Consider the following 21,633-nt stretch of genomic DNA (forward strand, 5'->3'; position numbering starts at 1 on the left):
CATCACCGTTACTTTAGTTCACCACAAAAATCCACCCACCACCTACCACCTAGCACCACCCAGCACCTTAGCACCTTAGCACATAGCCCCAGCAACTGCAAAAGGAGCAGATTAACGCAGAAGTGCAGAGTGCAATCAACTGCTAGAAACAAATGCTGTAGTTTAGATTCAGGCATAGTTCATTTCTGGTGGCGCAGTAAGCCGATGAGTGTGGGTTACGGAAGCTCCATCCAGACAGCGTCAGAGCAGTAGCAGCGGAAGCAGCACCTCGCTACACAAGGGACATAAGTGTTAGCCAACCAACTGCAGGTGGAATGGTGATAGTGTCTGGTGAGACTGACGAGCTTGACGTGGCCATTCACTATCTAAACCAACCAAACTTAGCCCAAATTTGCATTGTATTGGATACCACCTGCCGGGTACGATATAGTTGGAGCAAGCAAAGGGTAGTATGAGGTCAGGTCTTGTCCAAGGCACAATGGTCAAAGAGGTGACAAAAAAGCGGTAGCGAACCACCAAAATGCTCTAGGGATGAACAGCCACCTAAAACCAGACTTGCAACACAGAAGGACTGCTCCCTTATTGAAATAACCGCAGATGTGAATACTTCAGGGCTAGAAAAGAGCGGGCATCCTTTAAATTGGGAGACACTCAACAAGCCAAAATAACGCCAATTCTCATACCGACCAAACATTTTCACAAAATTTTGCTTTCTAAAGAATGCAGGGGACACTCTACTTTCAAACACAAGAGAAATACCAGGCCTTCAATCACCTCTTCAGCCAGTGCACAGAGAACAACTCACAAAAAGAGAAGTCCTAGTCCTAGCACAACTAGTAATGCTAGCACAACAGCCATTAGCCCATTACAAGCAACATCAACTCCACAATACAATAAAACTCGGATAATCTATGAAACTATAGGCAAAGCTCCGACAATTGATGTCAAATTAATCCAAGTGCACAGATCAAACGAAGCAAATGAAACGTCTAAAGACGATCAGGAAGATAATCAAGTAAACAGCTACGATACAGCTGGTGACAGTGGACCAACGCACAATAAAAACACAATTGGCAACTGTGCCATAATTGATGCATCAACTATCTACGATCAGCTAAGCCCAGAGTCAAAAGCGCTCTCTAGGAACACCGATCTCAACCAAACGAGGATAAGAGAGGTACGGAGAGGAATAGAACTCACTCTGGTAGCGCCCACCCCAATTCTACAACAAAACAAACAAGCACTAGATTACAACACAATGCCAAATGTTGGGGGGGAAGAGATAAAAAGGAGATGCCAGCAACTAACTCTGCAGAAGTGACAGAAGAGACAGACGTCTCATCATATCTGGGAAAAGAAGAGTGGAAAAGACCTTATGGCCGCCTACACCCAAGATAAGTGCAGGAGTGGGCTCATTGCAAACACTTTGAAAATGACAACTGAATGTAACCAGGAATTACATGTGGGGGAGAAATTAAAGAAGATCAAAATGAGACAACAAAACCAGCAATTGAGGAGGGATCACCAAAAAACTCAACTCAGGGAACTGCTTGGCCTAGCTTGTTAAAAACAATGCAACTTTTGGTAGAGGCCCTCCATTACCAATCCAATAAGATGGATACCCAACTGACACTCTTAGATACCTTGACTGTCTTTGTGGTTGCCATCGACAGGAAGCTGGGTACATTAAATACACTTCTACAAAAGATGTATGACCAATCGCAAGGTGTGAATTCGAGTTGTGGGTGTGGTCCAATTATTGATAAACTGGCCTCACTCCCTTTAATGCTGACAGACCTATGCACACACATTAAAAAGTCCCCTCAGGGCCCAGACACGGATTCTTTTGAGGGCCTCACTGGAAATGAAACAGACAAACCGACAAATTCAGAATCAACTAAAGCCATCAAAAAGGTATGCCCTGGGACAAAGGATCCACAGACTCTTACGACCCAAAAAGAAGAGGCCAAAAAAACCAAAACCGCAGATGACCAAACGCCTGTAGTCTCAGGGGAAGAAAAGGTAGACAAACAAATGAACACAAAACAAAAGGCTAGCAAAAAAACGGAAAGGCAGAAATCAAAAAATAAATTTAAACCATGAAGGATTCGAGCGTATTTTTGGGTCGTCATCGCCATCAGAACAAGGCGAGCTTAAGCCTGAAAATGACATCAATAAGAATGAAGAAGTAGAAACCCCACATCAGAAAGGGACCAGCTTGCTTCCCCAACCAACTAAAAAAGAAAACACACTAACTGAGCCAGTTCAGAAACAATGACAAAAGAGCAATACCATGACTCCTTCTATCATCAATAAAACGACAAATAGTGCACACACTGTAGCAAAAAGTCTTGAGAGAGAAAGCAACCAGCATACACTCCCTAAACTGCCAGAAAATACAACAAGATGCGACCTTAAAGAGACAAGTGACAGCGAACTGGCTTCCATCAGACAACTGACTACATCTATACATATGAGGGCAAACCAGAGAGATGAAACCCAGGCATACACAATGGATCTGGGAACTACGCCAGTAGTCCCCCGTCATGGAGAGAAGGGCCAAAAGTTAAACACAAGAGGACAACAAACACTTTGTCAGAAAGTGAGTGACGAAGTAGCATCTTCCACACATCAAACCATACTGACAGCAACACAAGGACATGAATTTACACAAGCAAGCCAAGTCAATAAAAAGACCAGGAGCCCCGAATATTTAAGAAATGTAACCAACACTATATGGCTCAATCCGGACTATATCTCGAAAGGTAGGCACGAATAGAGGCAATATTTTATGGCTGCTATCTCAAAATCCCTCTCTGGCAGATGTGACAACTTTGGACCTGGCTTCAATCGAATTCATAGCTGACGACGGAACAAGTGGTGAAAAAACAAAAGCAACATGGACAACATCACTAGTTGCACGCAAAATACTGGCAGAGGCTCAAACTTTTAAAAATTGGGGGATAACAATAGCTCCTTATATAAAACCAAGATATCCAGAATTATTAATTCCAGCAGCAACAGACGGAGTACAGGACTCTGAGAATAGATCTGGAACATCAGTACTTAGAGGAGCAATAGGGAAAGGCGGAGCAAGAAATGTGCAACATCTTAGAATTTTTTTTTAGTCGCAAACGCTGCGATTCACAAAAAAGCAGCGTTTGAGACTAAGAAAATGGAAAATGTGATGTATGATTAAAATTGCATAGCAAAATTAAGGAATCGCAAAATTTGCTTTCCCTTAATTTTGCGTCAGCATTTAAGGAATTGCAAATTGCGATTCCTTAAATGCTATGTATGAAGTTCCCAAGTAGTGCAATTTCTCATTAAGAAATTGCAAATTACCACCAACTTGAAGTTGGTGGTAATTTGCGATTTCTTTCACAAATGCACTTTTTGGCATTTGTAAAGGTGCCATGTGGCGCACATACATGCCCTTAGGGCATGTATGTGCGCCATATGCGCACACATGTACATTTCAGGGGTGCATCAGGGTGTCCTTGAAATTATTCTCAATTTGCGATATTCAAATTGCGAATCGCAAATTGAGAATAACTTCAAATTCATTCCTATGGGCCTCCTGGCTCATAGAAATGAATGGGAAAGTATTCCTTAATTGCGATTCACAATTTGCTAATCGCAATTAAGGAATATTAAGATATCGCTAAAAAATAGCGATTTTTTTTTTTTATTTTTTTTTTTACAAACATCCCTATTTGCAATTCTCAAGTTTTGATAACAACAACTCGAAGTCACCGCATAGGAGCTCCTGCAATTAAGAAGGCTATAGATCAACTGCGAATGAAGGAGTAACAATTTTACAAAAAATAAATAAGCATCAAATCAAAAAAGGAAGGAGAGAACGGAATTCTGCCCATTCTTTACAAACAGGAGGAAAATGAATGGGCTGTAGCCTCGAGCAACTTTTTTTGGAAATTAAACACTTCAATCGATTGCCTGGTTCCTGGAACGGTTCTATCATTTCTCCGATTTTTTTAATCTGGGAACAAGTCTCTCCCACAAAACTATAGATTGGTTGCCCTTATGGACAACGAGGCAAAATATTTTGCTGGGATACTTTTGGAGGAATTGCAGGCCTGGGCCATAGAGAAATCCCTCATTCCGGTTAACCAGACTGGCTTTGCTAAATCGGTTGGGACAACCACCAATATTTTAACCATGGGCCTGCTAATTGACAAGGCAAAAACAACTAAAATTCCCATCCACTTTTGCTTTATAGATTATAAGGCTGCTTTCGACCATATTAATCGGAACCTTCTATGGTCCAAATTGAAGAGGTGGGGTATCCCAAGGCCACTGTTACACCTGCTGATCAACTTGCACACTGAGACATGGATCCAGGTAAAGCTGGGTGACGATTCACTCCTGTCAAGACGTTAAAACCAACAAGGGTCTTAAACAGGGTTGTGTCTTAGCGCCCACACTTTTTAACTTGTTTTTAGGTGACCTTGTTCCGATCCTCAACAGCTGCAACTCTCATGCACCCAAATTATGAGGGCTATCATTGCCACGTCTTCTGTAAGCGGATGACATAGTCCTAATCAGCCATACAAAAGTAGGGCTGCAACATCTTGTGGATGCTACACAGAGATATTCGGATGCAAATCAACTAACAATAAATCTGGAGAAAACACAGACAATGTCAATCAATAAGAAAAGGAAAAATTCCTACACCTGGTTATGGCAAAATATCCGTATTGAAGATAGGTGAATGTATAAATATCTAGGAGTCAAAATTGACAATGGCGGCAAGTTTACTATTCAGAAAGCCAGCATTAGAGGTAAAGGCATTGCCGTAGCAATCTATTTAAAAGCACTAAATAGTAAACTTACTAGCCCATCTCTCCTGCCTCTGACACAAGTAATACGAGCCAAACTCTTGCCAACAATAACTTATGGGAGTGAAGTAAAGAGAGGCAGGGATGCAATGATTCTGTACAATACAGTTACAGCTGCATATAGGATTATTTTTAGCCTGCCCAAACACACCTCCCCGGCTCAAATTAGGCTTGAGTTTGGCGGCCAGAAACAGCTTCTGGCAATACAGGGGGCGTACATAACCGCTTGGGACAAAGTGCGAAAAACTAAACAGGGAACCTTAAACGATTATTTATGGATGGAACTAGAGCAAAACCCAGACTCACCATCCTCTAAGTATCTGAAAAACAGCCTGGCGAATCTCGGCTTACAACAGCTTTGGAATACCCCCACCAACCATATAACGGTTAAAAAACTGGTGAGGAAAAAAATTAAACATCTCTCATGGGCTGAAGACAAGGCATCTTTTGCGAAAAGGTCACATGGCTGGATGACCCTAAACACCTATTCCGCACAAGCACCACAGAGCTATCTTGACTTGGGCTACTCAAAAACTACTAAATTTAAGTTTTTAAAGTACAGATTGGGCCTATTACCCTGTGTCTGCCATTTCCCACACTAGCTTAAGGATAAGGCGGGATCCCTCTGTCGCGTATGTTGCATGGCGCATGAAGATATGCTGCATCTGTTGTGCTCCTGCGACAAATTGCTAGAGGAATGGAAACATTTGTTAAAATTGCAATTTAACCAGTGAGGAATACGCTCACGAAGACAAGCAGTTCTTGCCTTCTTTGCACCCCACGACCCGCAGTTGAACTGTAGTTTTGTGAAGTTTATGAAGGTAGTGGAAAAGAAAATGTCAAAACTTGACTCTTAATTCCCTCTCAGATAATATTATAATACAAGTTATATCTCATTCTAATAACGATCATCTAAAAAATTGACATTATATGATTTTAAATGAAAAATTGAGACAGAAGATATACCATTTTATGTATGCATATGTAATTGTAATGTTTGTAGTGATATACGTTCTTGCGTGTAGACGTAATTTTAATGGTTGTATTGCAATGGTTTTAATTAACTATGCAAATAAAAATTACTTACTTACCATGGTATACTGCGGTAACTGATCGGTATACCACTGTGCATACTGATGACAAGGCATTATCTAATTGGCTAATGGTTGCCTTTCCAAAATGTAAAAGGCAGCCATTAAGTTTTCAGCACACTTTGGGATCTACTGACGCTCCCCCTGCGGCAAGGTGGCCTGGGAGCCCCGGACCTACAGCTGTATGCCCTGTGTGCACAGGCTCCGTTTCTTCATTTTAGGGTCCACCAGACGCCATATCAGCCACATGTGTAGGTTGAACTAGATGCAGTAGCCCCGTTGCCACTGGAGGTTGCATTGTACAAACAGTCACAGCATCCAAGAGGGGAGGTAGACACAGCTGACACACTGCGCTGGGTGTGGCGCGCTCTACAGAAGAGGGCGGGAGCTCCTGTGCTATATGCGCCATCTATCCCACTAAAACGCAACCCTATGTTGCCTTGCATAGAAGTGGGAAAGGTTTGGACAGAGAGTATGAAGCTTGGGACATTTGCTGACCTCTATCCCAATGGTGAATTTAGGCCTCCCCCAGCTGCAGCTGACGACAATACTGTGCCCTTTATTGAACAGTTCCTATATCACACACTGCGCACTGCGTGTCGTGCCCTTTGGGCGGACTTTCCTAAGGCCCCCCCCGACACTGATGGCTTTGGAAAACGTTCTGCAATTGGCATCGGCGCGTAAGTTAATCACACGCTTATATACGACTATGCAGAACACATCCCCAATTGTGCAGCCCAAAGCCCTGGCCCAGTGGAATCGTGAACTGGACCCGCAACTGACAGACAAGCAGTGGGAGTTCTGCTGCGGGGAATTATCGGATCTCCTCCCAAAATACACACTTAGGCTGATTCATTTTAAATTCCTTCATAGATACTATAGGACACCGATTAGCCTTTGTAGGATGAAGTTGAGAGAGGATGATGTGTGCTGGCGATGTGGACATGTAGAAGCTAACTTCATGCATATGGCCTGGAATTGCCCGAGATTGACTGAATTCTGGCAGAAGGTGTTTGATACGGTAAATCAGATAATAGGCAGGGCTGATATGCCTTCACCGACACGGGCTGCTGGGATATGTGCGAGATACTCCACCCAAGCGGCGCAAGCTACATGCACTCCTATTGCTTTACGCGCGGCACCAGGTGGCCCTTCGCTGGGGCAGGAAAAGGGTACCCACATTTAAGGACTGGCTGTCAGATGTCACATATGGCCACACCCAACTCCAACTATTTTGCGAACAGATGCCACGACCTCTAGACCAAACTATATATGGGAGCCCTTTCTGGAATGGGCTCGCGCGCTCTGAGTTGTCTGCTCTAAACAACGAAGTTGATGTTTAAATTGGTTATTTGACGATTGTAAAAGATTGATAATTGTGCAAATGTACTGTACTTTGGGATGAGTAACACTGCATTCTTCTATTTATATATTTGTATCTGTCTGGCATTTTGAACCCCTGCATTCCGAAGACCTATGCTTGTTAAGACTTATGATTTCCGCTGCAGCTGCGACATTAGTCCTTGTCTTAGGCCTGATTTCTAGATATTAATCATGTGATATATTATTGCTTACATGGAAATGTATAATTATTCTTATGTATGTGATTATGATACATAACGACTGCTGTGCTAACTGGCTTGAGTTGGCACATTGTGCCTATATTTTTTTTTATTGTAAAATTCAATTAAAAAAAGAGAAAAAAAAGAAAAGTTTTCAGCACACTTTCACTGCATTCTGGTTTAGGGCCTTAGATGTCGGTAAGTAGTAGGTTTTGTCATTGTTCCTTACCTTTTAACAGTTTATTAAAGTGGTAATAGGTAGGGAAATCTTTATATTTTTCTATATATTTTTACAACACTTTACGGAGAACTGCACTTTAAAAAAAAAGAAACTCAAGTAGAAGGTAAATTATAGGTATTACTGCTGTATTGCGTAGACTTTTTTGTAAAACATTGAATATGTTAAGAATTTTACATACAATGCAGTACGCTATATTTCTAAAAATATAGTGTAGTACAGTGTATTTTCAATTTTTTAACAATTTTTTAAAGGGAAGGTTTCTTTGTAGGGTAGGTTTCTGAATGTTGTCTTTAGCAAACCAGACAGATGCCCTGCCTGGTAGGCTTCGACCTAAAACAGGAGCTAGTGCAATGTTGTATTGAAAGGTTCATTTGACTGCATTTTATTGTAGAGGCTTCCCTTTTCTTCTTCTCACATATGCGTTGCAATCATTGGTGTCAGGCATGTAAAGATAAATATAAATTTAAATTTCTAGTTCTAGAAAGTGACTTCCATCAATGTCATTCAGATGAAGACGAAGGAGAGAAGTTTGAATTCGATAGTGATGACGACGCTCCTGAAGCTGACAGAAAGCCACCCACTCCTCCCTCTGATGAGCTCAGAAGTGATTTAGAATGCAAAGACAATTCTGATGCAGGTACCTATAAATAATTCAATGCTTATTTTACTGGTTTTGTAATAGTTTCCCATTTACTAAATAAACAGGTTCCTCCACCCAGAATCCAGTATCACCTAGTGATATTTTGCAGTGACTCTCATGCCTCTATTAAAAGTGTACGTATGATTTAGTTTTTGTCAGGAAATTGAAAGAGCATTGACCCAGGAGGAAAGTGTATGAATTTAGAAAAAAATGAAGATGCTTAATGCTAATCAAGGAAACCAACTGTCTGCTTAACTGTATGTCTTAAAGCCCTTGAATAAGAAAACACTGTCCAACAGATGGAGATTCACGATCACCTCATTTGTTTTCATGTCTATATATTGTGTTGAATTATCTGAGCCATTCCTGTTCAGGCTTTCGTATTCCATTGTCTCGAGTTATTCCAATCTTATTCTCTTTTTTTTTTTTACTCTTTACCTGATTTAAGCTATTTGTCTGAAATATCAAATCTGGCCTTCAATCATATATCAGCGTATTAACAATTGTCAATTGAATGAGTCATGCTACTTTTTAAAAATCGGACATAAAAAATCAGAAAATGTTTATGTCTGATTTCTAAAAAGTATGATATTAAAAATAGGTTGCAAGCAGTAAACATTTTACTGGAAATGGTCAATCTTGACATAGCTTGTGCCATGGGTAAATATATAAAAAAAGTTAAGGAGTTCCTAAAATGTAATGACTGTCAAGAGGTTTAGGCTGAGCGTACTAGGCGATGGAGAAACATAAGATTAAAAACCATGTGGTAACAACATTTTTTATACTTCAGGATTTTAAATGGAATTGAGTGTTTTAGATTTTTTTAAAAAAATGCTATTTTAAGTTTTTTTCCTCTTAGAGGATGTGCGGATGGTCGCTTTTTAGATGATGTTTAGAAGCAGTATGCCCTGGATTTTATTATGAGGTGTGTTATTTATTTGGATACTTTGATGGTTGTAATAGACCCAATAAAGTTTTACTGAACTGTAAAAAAAAAGAAACTGAGTCATGCTAGCGCTTTAACTCATTTGACCTCCTAAAAAAACACTCACCAGAAATTCAGGACTGCATTTCTATGAATAGAAGCACCACTTTGCTTCAACCTTCATCCCCTCATCGTCTGATCCTACTTCACTATAAAATATACAGCCTCCGTAATTAGCACTCTATTTTTCACCCAATTAAGCAACCTGACCCAGACTCTAAAGCCACAAAATAAAATAAAATGCCAGCAATAAGATGCTTGCTTACAGGACAACTGCCAAAAAAGGATTGTTACATCAATTAAAAAAGGCATACCTTATACTTAGAAAAACATGTTTGTTTCACCTGCAACATTTACAGCGTTGCTCAGTTTGCTCCATGGAGACTGAAGTAACATACAGACACAAACATATATACACAGACACCTACACAAACTCTCTCTCTCTCTTTTCTTTGGCAGAAGAGCGTTGTCCCACTTGCTGCTAACACTGAGGTAAACACAGAATAATAATTGGTCATTACCATTTTATTATTCAGAGCGCCGATAGCCATAGCGAGTGGATGGTCGAGGCGGGCAGATTCCTGCAGATTTCAGGATGACATTTTAGGTGTTCAAGTGCACATGTAAGATTGACCTGCTGCTTCTTACAGCCGGCCAATCTGACATATACATTTCAAAGCCAGCAATCCCAGCTCTGTAAAACAGTTGAGAGATTGCAGGCACAGGCCCCCAGCCTCAAAATGAGTGCCTGGTCAGCCTGCTCCAACCAATCCTGGAGCTGTAATGAAGCTCCAGGATTGGTTATATTCACGTGGCACAAGGGAGGAAGTCTCCTCCCCTTTCCTTCCAGCTCCATGTCACCCCCAGTATCTGCGGGGAGAAGAGCATCTGTTTGGAGTATCCGGCACCCGTAACAGTTTATGGTGAGTGCCTCACCATTCATTAATGTTGCCAGCGCCACTGCACTCACTCACTCACTCACTCACTCTCTGATTTTCCAAAGGGGTTATCCACTCTAGATGTGCTGGAAACGGTTTACAGATTGTATAAGCCACTCATTCTGCTGTCCATCCATGACAACAATAACTCATTACCTATCAGGAGAGTTCTATGGGTGGGTAGGTGTAGTAATTGAGGGCATCTTCCCGAAAATTCCCAGATTAGGGCAAAACTCACTCTGTGAAGACAAGTGAATGGGACAAAGTCCTGTTTGGTTTTGAGCATCAAATGTCCCTATGAAGTTCTCCCAGATATGCAATAAGGCACGTTGGATTGAGCAGTTATATCTCCCTATGAATTGGCTCTCATTGCAGTACATATATGGGCATGTGATGTTGCATAGGGCGCAGGGGGCCGGATATAATAGGCACATCAATTATTCTTTCTCTGAGGAAGTCCTGTACAGACCGCTGCATCTTCAGTCCTGCAGACCTAACCCACATTGCTGACAGCAATAAGTAGTAAAGGGACCTGAGAAGGACATGGGCTTGCAGGGTTATGCCCGCCACTCCTTCATCTTCAGCCCATGAATCTAGATGCTGGTCTGCTTTCATATCAAACTGGAACTATCAGAGCATGCTGCCCTTCATTTATAACCTGCATCCTTCTCCTTATCTTTAAAGAAATTATAAGAATTCTTCTCTTCCTCTAGCTCTGCCTGTGATGGCATAGAGGGAAATCCATCATCATAGCCTACAGGCTTCCGAGTCTCCAGCGTGGAATGGGCCTAAAAGTATATGGTCAACTGTGGCTTATAACATTATGCTACTTCCCGGGCACAGTGGCCTGTCACGTATGCCAAAAGAGTTACCAACTTGAGCATTCCAGTCTTTGGGTCCTCACCCTCCTAACTGAAAACTCTCACCAGGTTGGGACTCAGGCTATTACATTTGTATTTACTATCTGTAACTGGTGCACAACTCTACCATATATTTATTCTTATCCCAGCAGGGTTCTTATACCCTGCAACATTTCCAAACACAGCTATCCAAGAGACCACTTAAATTATAGGCCACAATTTTATAAGTCAATAGGTCTGACTATTACAGGGTCTAATTGCACCCGAATATAGACTGATATTGGACTGTTTTATTGCAATCCACTGTAGTTTGTATGTAGTTGTTGTTTGAAATTGTTCCCGACTGCAATTGCAAAACCATCACACTCTCCTACGCCTACATCAGAGTGAAAACCCTGCACAAACCTCCCCCAAGATAACAACTGAGATAACTTGTGATAAACAATCAGAAAGTAGTTCCTGTGCATCTTGGTCAAATCTTCTTGATAACAATGCAAAAGAGGCATGACTTTCATACCAGTCATATAGTATTTTTGAACACACCTATTGGTGCGTCCTCGTTTTTTGTCCTAAAGAAAAATTGATTTGCACACTTGTATTGAATATCACCGAATATCATCTCTTATTATTGTTGAGTGGCATATTGGAATTACTCGAGGGGGTTCTATTTTTATTAATTTAGGTTTAAGCAGGTTGTGCCACCTACTCCGTAATAAGAAGGGCACGGATGGATGTCCACTGTACACCACTCGGACCCTTCATGCACTATTTAATGCACTTAGGGCCCGATGTAGGAGCCCAAATACCGGTCGGTAACGGCCGATTTCGGCCGTTACCGACCGGTATTTAGGAATTGGCATGTAGGGGGCCAATTTTATCGAATCGGTAAATTTACCGAATCGGTAAATTTACCGAATCTGTAAAATACCGAATCGGTATTTTTACCGATTCGGTAACTTCCAGATGTAGGTGGAACTCTTCTGAGTCCCAAAGGCCTTTCAGATTCGGTATTTTACCACCCAATCCAATTGGGTGGTAAAATACCGAATCCAGGTGTGCATGCACATGTGTGCATGCACACCTATGCCATGTGACAGACAGACATGCCCCTAGGGCATGTCTGTCTGCCACATGGCACACATGCCTGTATTCGGGGTGCTAGAGGGTGTCAAAGTGCACCTTTGCTGGATTCGGTATTTACCGAATCGGTAAATACCGATTCGGTATTGCCCATTGATTCCTATGGGCTGCAAGGCCCATAGGAATCAATGGGCAATACCGATTTTTACAGAATCGGTAATTAAATTACCGATTTTACCTAAATCTCGCTCCTTCTATTTTACCGATTCATAAATACCGAATCGGTAAAATTCGGTATTTATGAATCGGTAAAATAGAATTACCTACATCTGGCCCTTAGGCAATAGATTGCTGTGTCTGCTCTTTCATTAATTGTCTGGTATTTATTGAGTCAATACATGGTATGAAAAACTGACATTCTGCAGTTTTTCGTTTAAAATAAACGAACTGAACTGAACTATAACTAATTCAATCTACACAATGGGCCCTAACCATAAACCCTTCACCAGAAAAGTTGAGAGATTTACACCTCTTCATGAGCATACTTTTGTTTTACTTTTTTGCAATTCCTAACATTCCCAGAGCACATGCAGGACTTTCAGTGGGGGAAAAAAAGCGGAAGGTATCTAGAAGGGTCATGGCCTACAAATCGTACCCAGGAATTCTTTCCAAGAGGCTTGACCTCAATCAATCAGAAGATTTACTCAACCGTGAGGGTCTCAAGGCGCTGGGGGGGAGGAAGCTACTGCTCGAATAGCCAGGTCTTAAGTAGTCTTCTGAAGGCTAGCAGGTCCTGTGTCTGCCGTAGGAGGATGGGGAGGGTGTTCCAGGACTTGGCGGCAAGGTGGGAGAATGATCTGCCGCCAAAGATTGCTCTACGGATGCGGGGACGGTGGCGAGGTCGGCGGAGCGGAGCTGGCAGTTGGGGGTGTAGAAGGTAAGTCGTCTGTTGAGGTATGCTGGTCCTGTGTTGTACAGTGCCTTGTGTGCATGGGTGAGGAACTTGAAGGTGATCCTCTTGTTGACGGGGAGCCAGTGCAGGTCTCTCAGGTGGGGTGTGATGTGGCTGCGCCGAGGGATGTCCATGATCAGGCGTGCAGAGGCGTTCTGAATACGTTGTAGTCGTTTCAGAAGTTTGGCCGAGGTTCCCTCATAGAGGGTGTTTCCGTAGTCCAACATGCTGCTGACAAGGGCCTGGGTTATCGTTCTTCTTGTCACGGTAGGGTTCCATCTGTAGATCTTGCGGAGCATGCGGAGGGTGGTGAAGCAGGAGGACGAGAAGGCGTTGATGTACTTAGTCATGGAGAGGGTAGAGTCGAGGATGAACCCCAGGTTGCGTGCATGGTTGGTGGGTGTTGGGGCTGTTCCCAATGTGCTTGGCCACCAGGAGTCGTCCCAGGCTGAGGGGGTGGAGCCGAGGATGAGGACCTCTGTCTTGCCGGAGTTCAGCTTCAGACGGCTGTTCTTCATCTACTCGGCGACAGCTTTCATTCCTTCATGGGGGTTGGTTTTGGCAGGGAGGGGGTCTTTTGTGAGGGATAGGGTCAGCTGGGTGTCGTCGGCGTAGGAGATGATGTTGAGGTCGTGCAGTCGGGCGACTTGGGCCAGCGGTACTCCATCTTCATATTTTTCATCTCATCTCTTTCCTCTTCAGCTCCACCTTTTCACTCTCGTCTTCTGCATGTTCTTCTTCTTGTTCATTTCCTTAGCTCCCTCACACAATAAATACAGTCACCTGTAAGCATTGCAAATTCTTTGGTTTTGCCTTGACAATATTTCTATAGGAGTGTACCTCCTTCATACACTTTCACCTATAATTACACTTACAATTGCCAAATGTGACCATGCAGATAGCTCAAGGTTTGAATGAGCATGTATTTTAAATACTCCCATTTTCCACTGACCGGCACCATGGAAAAACTTGCACTGCCTTCAGCCTCCAGAGCTCTCATAAAGCTTGCCTTTTATAAACACCTACCCACAACTTTAACTTCCACAGACAATTGGAACTTTCTGAGTTCACACTTCACACTCTACAAGAGTAATATGCTGCATAAAAAATCTACAGAATCCCAATATCCTGCAAAAGCAAACACTCATAGTGAATGCAATATTAAGTAAAACAAGTGAAATGTTAAAAGTGACTGCATTGCTGACTTGGACTACTAGTATTTTCCCTGCGAACATAGGTGTAGTGTTGCTCCAGTGACGCAAATGGAGCGACCGCGATTGCTCCACAATGCCCTGAGGTCAGGTGTGTGTGCACTCGTGGGAGTAGCGTTGTTTGGTTTGGTCTGCACCGTGTGGTGCATACAAAAAAAAGCTACCCGGCCGGGCGTGGTCTAGGAGAGAACCCGGACTTGGGCAGAATACACATGACACCGCAACTGTGTCATTCATTATCAGGCCCCCATGCCTTTCAGCAGTCTGCATCCCCATCATCATCTGGTTGTGGCCCAGGCCTGTATGCCCGGGAGACAACACAACACTGGTGACCAGTGGGTGTTGTCCCACCCCCCCAACATCGTGTGGCTGCTGCGTACCTGCAAGTAGTGTACGCAGTGCTCAAGCCGCGTGGCTGGTGGCCCAGTGAACACCTAGCATACTTCAGACAATCAGAGGCCACCAGCTCTCCTTTTCAGCGCGAGCGGAACCTTGGTGCTGGGGCTTTGCGGTACTGATCACAGGTCGGCTCAGTCATTAGAGGGATGAACACGTGGTGAGATACGCCCTGCTGGCATACTCAGGTGAGTGGAAAAAAAAGAGAAAGAAAACCAGCATATAATTAACCGGTCAGCAATGCACACAGTGGATGGGGAAGAGGCCTGCACATGTGATCTGTTCCTGTAGCAGGGTGTGCTGGCAGGCAAAATATATATATTTGTTTAAGTGGCAGTGAGAAGGCTGCCCCATAACTGGAACTTGAGGGCTGGAGAACTGGTAGTCGTATTCTCTCAAGAACAGGAGGTGACAGTCCAGGGTACACATCATCCACCTCATAGCAAACATACCAGCGGTGGAGCCATTCATAGATGAAGGTGCTCCATCGACACAAGCTCCTAAGTGGAAAGAATGGGTGAAGAGGGTCCTGCTTTTCTTTGAAGCAACTAAAGTGGACAATGCACAAAAGAGAGTGCTGATCCTACACTGAGAGGGAAGGGACATTTATAAAATATTCAAATCCATCAATGAAGTGGCTCCCAAAACGCACCTTACCCTCATAGCGGCTCTCATTGCACATTTCGAACCAATGGCGAACCAGGACTATGAGAGGTTTGTGTTTCATCAAGTGAGGCAGAAGGCATGGGGAGCGACCTCTGACCCTGCTCGCAGGCAGGTCGCTCCGCTCGCTGCGGCACGGCTCTGCCTGCATTGTTTTTTGCCTAATCTTGTATTTTTCCCCTGTGCCTAACTTGTTTTTATTCCTCTGTGCCTGTACTTGCTTTCTTGCCCAGACTTGTTTTTATTCCTCTATGCCTGTACTTGGTTTCTTGCCCAGACTTGGTTTTATTACTCTGTGCCTGTACTTGCTTTCTTGCCCAGACTTATTTTTATTCCTCTGTGCCTGTACTTGCTTTCTTGCCTAGACTTGTTTTTATTCCTCTGTGCCTGTACTTGCTTTCTTGCCCAGACTTGTTTTTATTCCCCTGTGCCTGTACTTGTTTTCCTTCCTGTGCCCAGTTCTCCCGTGGCCCCTGCCTGTTTTTCCCACCGCTGTGTCCCTGCGGCTTGCCCCCTGCAATCCCATTTGCCGCCCGTTCCCAGCTGCTCCTCCCTCCCACATCCCCTCATATGGAGGCCGCCCCGAAGCGCACCCATGGAGCTTTCACCTGACGGAACTGCAGCTTCACAAGCATCCGCCCCACCTTGCTGCTGACCAGGAAAGAACCCAACCACCTCAGATGCATCCTTCTCAACACCCGCTCCACCTGCAAACACGCCGTTGAACTCTGGAACATACTCGACTCAACCTCCCCAGACGTCGCCTTCCTGACGGAGACCTGGCTGAACCCCGCCTCGCCACCCGACATAGCCATAGCTGTCCCGGAAGGCTACAAGATCTCCCGCAGGGTTCGCACCAACAGAGCAGGAGGATGAATCGCCATCGTCCACAAGAACACTCTCAGAGTCTCGACCAACACCGACGACACCCTCAGCATCGCCGAACACCTGCACTTCCAGATCCGCACGAACCCCAACACCACCCTCAGAGGAACCCTCATCTACAGATCCCCCAGACCCCGACCACAGTTCAGCGACTCCATCGCCGACTTTGTCAGCCTACACGCCCTCGCCTCCACGGACTACATCCTCCTCGAGGACCTGAACTTCCACCTCGAGAACAACAATGACAAAAACTCCACCACCCTGATCGACAACCTAGCCAACCTCGGACTCAGACAACTCGTCACAACACCTACCCACTCTGCCGGTCACACGCTTGACTCCATCTTCTCCACAAGCCCCCGCGTCTCCTTCAACCACACCACCGAACTCCAGTGGACCGACCATCGCTGCATCCACTTTCAAGAAACCCACCACACACCACCTTACCCAACAGATGCCTCACCGCTGCTGGAGCAAAGTCACTGAAGACCAGCTAACCACCACCCTCACCCAGAGCCCACCCACTGACCCCACCGACCCCGACCCCGCCACCCGCAACCTCAGACAGTGGATCAATGACTGTGCCAACACCCTCGCCCGATCAAGAAACCCTCCAAAAGTTACACCAACAACAAAGCCATCTGGTTCACTAAAGATCTCTGGGCCTCCAAGCAAACCTGCCGAAAGCTGGAGAAGATCTGGCCTCATGAATGAACACCGGAGAGCCACGCAGCCCACAAGAACGCCACCTGCAGACACCATCACCTCATCAGATCCGACAAAAGGGCCTCCTTCAAAGACCGCCTAGACAACAACGCTCACAACAGCAAAGAGCTCTTCAACATCGTGAAGGAACTCTCCAACCCCAACGACGTCCCACTCTCACAAGACCTGTGCGACTCTCTGGCCACCTTCTTCCACAGCAAGATCGCAGATATCCACAACAGCTTCAACGCTACGACCGCCCGACAACCACTAAGACCTCTGTCCCCACGACCACCATCCGTACCAACCGCCTGCTCTCCTGGACCAACATCAACGACGACGACACCATCAAGATCATGAACATCATCCACTCCGGATCTCCATCAGACCCATGCCCACACCACATCTTCAAAAAAGCCAGCACATCCATCGCACCCCATCTCCGGAAAGTCATCAACACCTCCTTTGAGACAGCAATGTTCCCGGAGAGCTGGAAGCACGCCGAGATCAACGCCTTACTCAAGGAACCCAAGGCGGACCCCAAGGACCTCAAGAACTTCCGGCCCATCTCCCTGCTTCCCATTCCCGGCAAAGGTCATCAAGAAGACCGTCATCGAACAACTGACCCGCTACCTCGAGGAGAACAACATCCTGGACCCTTCCCACTAAGGGTTGCGCAGCAACCACAGCACCGAGACTGCCCTCATCGCCACCACCAATGACATCAAGTCCCTGCTGGACAACGGAGAGACTTGTTACAGTGAAGGAGTTAGGACCTTAAAAAATGGGGAAGGCTGGACCTTGATTAAAGTATTTGTAGGAACAGAGTGCCCCCCCCCCACTTATTTTTCAGAAAAGCTCTTAATTATGAGCAACACATCCACTTGAATTAGATATGTTCGGTATATTTATTTGTACCTTAAATCCAGCAATTATTTAGAAAATTCTGTACATTTCATGTCAGACAAAGAACACCACAAATATGACATAAGTTTTAAACATAAAGAAAGGAAAAAATCACTAAGTACATGTACTGTACACAACAAAGCATTACATCAGTATTAGGAAAAATCACAAAAGTCAATAATGAGAAATTATTTACACAGTAATAAACAAAGTCACAAATGAAAGGAGATATCACGACACATGAATTGTGCCAGTCGTTACACAACACTAGTGTTTTGGTCGTGTTAATTATTTATTATGATTGCTTGTTATTTCTATCCCCTAATAACAAGCAATCATAATAAATAATTAACACGACCAAAACACTAGTGTTGTGTAACGACTGGCACAATTCATGTGTCGTGATATCTCCTTTCATTTGTGACTTTGTTTATTACTGTGTAAATAATTTCTCATTATTGACTTTTGTGATTTTTCCTAATACTGATGTAATGCTTTGTTGTGTACAGTACATGTATTTAGTGATTTTTTCGTTTCTTTATGTTTAAAACTTATGTCATATTTGTGGTGTTCTTTGTCTGACATGAAATGTACAGAATTTTCTAAATAATTGCTGGATTTAAGGTACAAATAAATATACCGAACATATCTAATTCTAGTGGATGTGTTGCTCATAATTAAGAGCTTTTCTGAAAAATAAGTGGGGGGGCACTCTGTTCCTACAAATAATGGACAACGGAGAGACGGCGGCCCTCATCCTCCTGGACCTGTCAGCAGCTTTCGACATGGTCTGACACCACACACTACAAACTTGCCATAACAACGCCGGGATCCAAGAGAAGACCCTGGACTGGACCATCTCCTTCCTCTCTGGCAGAACACAGAGCGTCCGCCTTCCACCTTTCCGCTCCGAAGCCACCGAGATCATCTGCGGCGTACCCCTGGGCTCATCCCTCAGCCCAACTCTGTTTAACATCTACATGGCACTGCTCGCCCACGTCGCCCGTCGGCATGATCTCAACATCATCTCCTACGCCAATGACACCCAGCTGATCCTCTCCCTCACCAAGGACCCCCACACAGCCAAAACCAACCTTCACGGAGGAATGAAAGCCGTCGCTGAATGGATGAAGCTGAACTTGGACAAGATGGAGGTCCTCATCCTCGGATCCACCCCGTCAGCACGGGACGACTCTTGGTGGCCGACCGCACTGGGAACCAGCCTAACACCCACCGACCACGTACGCAACCTAGGGGTCATCCTCAACTCCACTCTCTCCATGACTAAACAGGTCAACGCCGTCTCCTCCTCCTGCTTCAACACCCTCCGCATGCTTCGCAGGACCTACAAGTGGATCCCCACTGAAACGAGAAGAACGGTCACCCAGGCCCTCGTCAGCAGCAGGTTGGACTACGGAAACGCCCTCTACGCAGGAGCCATGACCAAACTCCTGAGACTGCTCCAATGCCTCCTGAACGCCTCTGCACGCCTGATGCTGAACATCCCTCACCGCAGCCACATCACACCCCACCTGAGAGACCTGCACTGGCTCCCGGTCAACAAGAAGATAACCTTCAAGCTCCTCACGCACGCACACAGGGCACTCCAAAACACCGGACCAACGTACCTCAACAGACGACTCAGCTTCTACACCCCAACGCGCCAGCTCCGCTCCACCGATCTCGCCCTCGCCACAGTCTCCCGCTTCCGAAGAGCGACCTCCGGCAGCAGATCGTTCTCCCACCTCGAAGCCAAGACATGGAACACCCTCCCCATCCACCTATGGCAGACCCAAGACCTGCTGACCTTCAGAAAACTCCTCTAGACCTAGCTTTACGAGCAGTAGCAGCATTCCCCATCCCAGCGCCTTGAGACCCTCACGGGTAAGTAGTGCGCTTTACAAATGATATGATTGATTGATTGATTGATGAATCATTTGATGTCTTTAATGCACGCCTGAAAGAACTTGCCAGCACGTGTGGTTTTAGTGATGAAAATGAGGAAATAAGAGGACAGATCATTCAGGGATATGCCTCTGCAAAACTGTGTGAGTGTATACTAGGGGAGTCTGATAAATCTCTAGCAGACATCCTAGCACTGGGCAGGAACAAGGAACTTTCCAGAGCCAGTGCTGCTCACATTGGAGCTACCTTACAGACCCCAGTAAAGACCGAACCTTTCAACATCATCCCACAAAATCCCGCTGGCAAACATGGTAGGAGAGAGGCTACCAAACCGCAAACCTTGGATACTGTGGAGGAAGCAGTCATCGCCCCTCTGAATGCCCAGTGAGACGAAAGAAGTGCACAGGGTGTGGAAACTTAATAATTTCATGAGTCTGTCACTCAGGAAAAGGAGCAAGGGCAGCGCACCACTGTAAACAAACGTAAGAGAGAGAAGCAGCAACATGGATGATGACGAAACCAAGAAACATACCAGCCACTCTGTCTTCACCATTGGCACCACTGCTCAAACCCTACGCCGCCTCCCACAATGCCAGATACGGGTCAGATCATCTCACCACTGCTATGGTAGATACCATTACAACATTATGTCCGCTCAGGTTTACGATACCATGAGACCCACCTCAAAATTGCACCCCGCGACGATCAAGATGTTCACCTATGGCCAGGATAAACCTCTTGCGATGCAAGGAAAATTCAAGGCTTCCCTAACTTATCGCTCCCGCTTACTGGACTACAGTTTTTTAAGGAATAGGATGCCTGAAGGGAAAAGAGATCCACCTTTATATTGACTCGCCAGTGAGGCCAGTAGCGCTCCAGCATGGCATTTCACTTGATGCCCCTGGTAGGGAAAGTATTGGACAAGCCTGAGGCTGCAGGCATCATCGAGAAAGTAACAGTACCTACACCCTGGGTAATGCCGATCGTAGTGACACAAAAACCCACACAGCCGGGGTGGTGCGAATATGCGTAGATATGTGCACGCCCAATGTCGTGATAAAGAGGGAAAGACATTTACCACCCACCATTGACAACCTGATTGGTGAACTCAGTGGAGCCTGTTGGTTCTCTAAACTGGAGTTGCATTCAGGATATCACCAGCTAGTCCTGGATGAGGAGTCCTGATACGTAACAACTTTTTCAACAAATGTAGGGCTGCAGCACTACAAGCGTTTGAGTTTTGGCATTTTTCAAAACACTATTCAGGAACTTCTCGTTGACCTCCCAGGCGTCGTTAATGTCAGCAACGACATTTTGATCTAATCGAAGACTGTGCCTGAACACAATATGAGGTTGAAGCAGTTGCTCCAAAGAATTCAGGAGTCCGGTTTCACACTTCATCACAACAAGTGTGAACTGCAAAAGTTACACTTCTTTTGATTTGCGTTCTCATTGGAGGGAGTGACTCTGGACTCCGACGAGAACAGAGACATCAGGGAGACCCCTGCACCTGCCATCGTGACTGAGGTTTGGAGTTTTTTGGCAAGGTCTATTATTGGGGCAGTTTCAATACAGACCTCATGACCCTGATGCAACCTGTCCCAGACCGCACCAAAATGTCAATGCCGTGGTCCTGGGGTCTCAAGCAGGAGGCTGTCTTTCAGGCTACTAAGGATGCCCTGTCTTCTAATGCCACGTTGGAATAATTTGACCCCCAAAATGACTCTAACATAGCGGTGGACGCTGGCCCTAAA

At 44.9% G+C, this 21,633-nt stretch overlaps 1 protein-coding gene across 7 annotated transcripts in view; it reads left to right on the forward strand.

Moving 5' to 3' along the window:
* The window catches only part of ARHGEF10 (Rho guanine nucleotide exchange factor 10), a 1,140,991-nt gene that overhangs the window by 180,438 nt on the left and 938,920 nt on the right, over window positions 1-21,633 (forward strand). For all 7 annotated transcript variants that reach the window (XM_078647916.1, XM_078647912.1, XM_078647917.1 and 4 more), the window contains exon 3: window positions 8,229-8,390. In XM_078647916.1, the coding sequence (XP_078504042.1) occupies window positions 8,229-8,390 (162 nt within the window). The remainder of the gene's footprint in view (window positions 1-8,228; window positions 8,391-21,633) is intronic.

The sequence above is a fragment of the Lissotriton helveticus genome, chromosome 6 (genome assembly GCF_964261635.1).
Source record: "Lissotriton helveticus chromosome 6, aLisHel1.1, whole genome shotgun sequence".
Lineage (NCBI taxonomy): Eukaryota > Metazoa > Chordata > Amphibia > Caudata > Salamandridae > Lissotriton > Lissotriton helveticus.